The sequence below is a fragment of the Mus pahari genome, chromosome 16 (genome assembly GCF_900095145.1).
Source record: "Mus pahari chromosome 16, PAHARI_EIJ_v1.1, whole genome shotgun sequence".
NCBI classification, from domain to species: Eukaryota; Metazoa; Chordata; class Mammalia; order Rodentia; family Muridae; genus Mus; species Mus pahari.
The window spans coordinates 1,880,721-1,884,908 of record NC_034605.1 but is presented as its reverse complement, the minus strand read 5'-3'; the positions used below and the strand labels follow the sequence as shown (position 1 = coordinate 1,884,908).

Below are 4,188 nucleotides of genomic sequence, written 5' to 3'. Positions count from 1 at the left end.
CGCGCGTGTGTGTGTGTGTGTGTGTGTGTGTGTGTGTGTGCGTGAGCATGTGTGTGTGTGTGTGTGTGTGTGTGTGTGCAGTCTAGACTAGCTGGCCACTGAGTGCTCCTCTCCCCCCAGTGCTGGGCTATAGATATATACTGCCATTCATGGCTTTTACATGGATGCCAGAGATTCGAACTCAGGTCCTTATGCTTACACAGTGAGCCCCCTCACTGGCCTGAGAAGTGACACTGTAATAATAGAGGCTGAGCATCCTTTACCCAAAGTGCTTGGGAACAGAACTGATTTGGATTTCAGATTTATTTTTTTTAAGACAGGGTCTCATCTTAAAGCCCTGGCGATCCTGGAACTTGCTCTGTAGACCAGACTGGCCTCAAACTCACAGAGTTTGCCTCTGCTTGCCTCTGCTCCTTGAGTGCTGGACTCAAAGGTATGTGCCACCACACCTGTCTTGGATTACAGATTTTAAAAATGAAATACTTGTAATATATGCATAATGAGATAACCTCATGATGGGACCCAGGGCAACACAGAATTCACTTGTGTTTCCATTACACCCCATACACAGGCCTAAAAGCACCTTATGCATCCGTTTTGCCTGTTTTGACTTCAACCCTTCACGAGAGGTGGCATGTGGGGTTTTCCAGCTATTGCTCCATGTTGTCACTCAGGGAAGCTTTAGATGTGGCAGTGAGATTTATTTGATGTTAAAGATTGAACATCCCTAATGCAAAAAAATTGGAAAAGCAAACATTTCTGTCGCAACTCTGGAATGCCAGAGCTTGGCCTGAGGGACTGACATTGACTTTCCCTTCTTTTGTTCCCACAACAAGAAGACTTCAGTAGACTCAAAATGCCCCATTTTAAAAACAGGGAAACTGAGGCATATGCAGATAGCCCAAGCACATTAGGGGTAGGACTAAGATCCAAGCCAGAGAGTCTGGCACTTGAGTTTCCATTTCTAAACACTCCCAAACAAATCACATCCTTAAAAAAAAAAAAAAAAATCTCGATAGTCTCTCCCTGCAGCTATTTCTCCAGCACCAAGCTGTCATGTCTGCCACCATGACCCCCACCATGATGACAACGGACCACGCCTCTGAATCTTCCTTGTTCCCTCCCTGAAGAACCTGTTGACTGACTGACCTGTCTTTGTCAAGCAAGCCTGTGAAAGGATACTCGATGAAGGACTCTTGTCTAAAGACAGTCCACCTTACATTTGCATAATTGAACTCCAGTTGTTGGGACTCCATAGAGAAAAATGCAACAACAACAACAACAACAAAAAAAAAAAAACCACCTGGTGGTGTGCTGCGGTTTCTGGCCGCTTCTGCAGACTCAGTCTGATTGGCAGAGTGATGTCAGCTGAAGACACGTACTGAGGCGGGACCCTTGGAGGACACGTTATGTTTGAAAGGGAAATAAAAGGACTCAATGGACAGTGATGGGGGCTGAGCTTGGCCTGCTATAGAGCTAGTTGCACAACACTTGTGGGGAGAGAGGCACACTGAAAACTTCTGGGCACTCCTCCTGGTCCCTCCTGATGACTTGTGCTGAGGCAGAGGCCCGGATGTCCCTGCTAGGTTGTGCCCCGGTTGTGCCTGATTCCTGTTTGCTATCCTGACTCTACTGAACAGGACTGCTGATGTACCTGTGAAGTGTTTGCAAGTGGATCGAGCTGCCATTGCTAACCTGTGAACTGAACTGCCGATTTCCAGACAACATAACAACTTTGGGAGTTGCTCCAAAGAACCTTTCTAAACAGGTCCATTCCTCCGTCCCCTCCCACACGTCCTTTCTGCCTTATGTGTTATTGTTATGAAGTCTTGTATAGATAAACTGTCAATCTTTTATTTCCTGTCCTTGCACCTACAATAAATTGTCCATTTCCAGTTTAAAAAAAAAAATAATCTCTGAACTCATCTGGGGAGGCAGCTTAGTGAGTCAAACACTTGCCGGTTCACTCGAGGCAGGAATACAGAAAGGGAGATGTGAGAGTGTGGAGCTATATTCCATTCGTTACTTCTGTGAGATATATACACAGAGGCAGGAGGGCTACAGGAAGCCCTCAGGCCAGTGAATAACAACTGCAAACAAAAAAGAGACCTTGTCCCAAACAAGGAGGACAGAGGAGACAGACAGACAGTGCAGTTGTCCTAGGACCTCCACATGCATGGGTTGGAACCCACACATATCAGTTCCCAGACACCCCCCACACACACACACATTACATTCATGTAATGCAGAAGCTAGTCTAAACCTGTGTTACCATTACATTCATGTAATGCAGCTTTTTGCACTTGATCTCAGCCAAAAGGCTGAGACATGATATATCATGCAGCTTTTTGTAAAATCATAAACAGAAGTATTATACCGAAAACGGTCGATGTCATCATCAGAGACCAGATTTTTAATGACGAGAAACCCATTTTCTTCATAAAATTTTCTCTGCTCCAGGCTGAGGACATTATTATCCAAAGTATACCTAAAGAAAAAAGAACCTCCGTAAGTCCCCATATTAAATTACAAGCTAGCAGTACACCAAGAATCTGTCTCACTATATAAACCTGACTGGCCTGGAACGTGCTAGTAGACAAGGCTAGCCTTGAACTCAGAGATCTGCCTGCCTCTGCCTCTTGAGTAAAGGGACCAGAGATATGTGCTCCCACAGCCAGCCTGCATTTGTACTTTTGAACTCAACATTTCTATTTGCATGGCTTTAACGAAGTAGTGAGGACAAAGTTTAGAGTGTTAAGTCCAAAACATAGGGTACGGTCACCAAAAACGTGTATTACTGAAAAAATATTAACCAAGAAATTATATCTGTGCAATAGATGTTAAAAATGAAGGGCAGAACACTGTGGGCACGCTTATTATAATAGGATAAAAAAATCATATAAAACAAAACACAGAGGGAGAGGAAGGAGAGAGGGTGTGGCGATGTCAGTAGCTGAGCAGTTGCAAGGAAATTTTGTTTTAAAACAATGGTTGCCTTTCAGTAATGATTTAAAATTCTGAATTTTAAATTTTCTACAGTGAATAAGTGTGGAGAGCCAGAGTACTGCCATGAGAGCTGTGTGTGTAGCCAAGGCCAGAGAACAGTGTGTAGCCAAGGCCAGAGAGCAGCGTGTGTAGCCAAGGCCAGAGAGCAGCGTGTGTAGCCAAGGCCAGAGAGTGCGTGTGTAACCAAAAGGAGCCCCCATCTTCCTTTAGTTTGTAAAGGGATTCCCTCAAGAAGCTTGGCTTGCTGAAGAGCCTATAAGCTGGAGCTGCAGAGATAGACTTTGAGCCTTGACCAGAACATTGTCTCGGCTCCATTCTTCTCTGGCCTGAGGCCTTTTCATTTCCAGCCCTCCTTTCAGGTGACCCTGCTCGACCTCAAGTCGCTGGAGGGCTACAAATAAGCATCATTGTCTTTCAAATGGAAGATCAATTCAATGAAGTATATGTGATATGTATAATATAAATATTTCTTAAGTTAAGGTCTCACTTCATAGCACAGGCTGGTCTTGAACTTGGAATCCTCCTGCCTTAGCAAAGTCTGGGATACCAGGAATGTACCATACCCGGACCATACATTTTAAATTGTCTAGTCAGTACACTCTCAGAAGCAACTGAAGTAACAAAATACACAACGTCAGATCAACCCACCCACTCCTTAAGGTTGCCGGTGTGGCCTTATCTATGATATTCATAAAGGTCGGGTGCTCCCATTAAAAACAAGGCAATGCACATGTCAGGGGCTGGCCTACCGTTGTCTCAGCTGCTCACGAGGCTGGAGGGTCCTAAGCTCAAGACCTTGTGAGGCCTTGCTTCTTACACACAATCTCTCTCCATGTGTGTCTCTGTGTGTGTGTGTCTGTCTGTTTCTCTGTCTCTGTGTCTTTCTCTCTGTGTCTTTTCATCTCTCTGACTCTCTGTCTCTGTGTATCTCTCTCTCTCTCTCTCTCTCTCTCTCTCTCTCTCTCTCTCTCAAAATGCTAGCCAATAGGTCAATAAAACCAAAATAGAAGTAAATTAAATGTGACATATGATGCTTGGGTTTTCAAGGGTTAAATTATGTATTTTCTTTCTCTCTTTTTTTTTTAACTTCTTTTTTGGATCTTAGCTATGCTAAAAAAAACTTAGGTTCTCCATAGTTCCCCAAAGCAGTACAGGTTGGAACATTTTCTTTTTTTTTTTTTT

The 4,188-nt window shown here is 44.0% G+C and overlaps 1 protein-coding gene across 1 annotated transcript in view; it reads right to left on the bottom strand.

Moving 5' to 3' along the window:
- The window catches only part of Phyh (phytanoyl-CoA 2-hydroxylase), a 17,266-nt gene that overhangs the window by 8,289 nt on the left and 4,789 nt on the right, over positions 1-4,188 (bottom strand). The window contains exon 3 of the mRNA XM_021215697.2: positions 2,378-2,488. Coding sequence (XP_021071356.1) covers positions 2,378-2,488 — 111 coding nt within the window. The remainder of the gene's footprint in view (positions 1-2,377; positions 2,489-4,188) is intronic.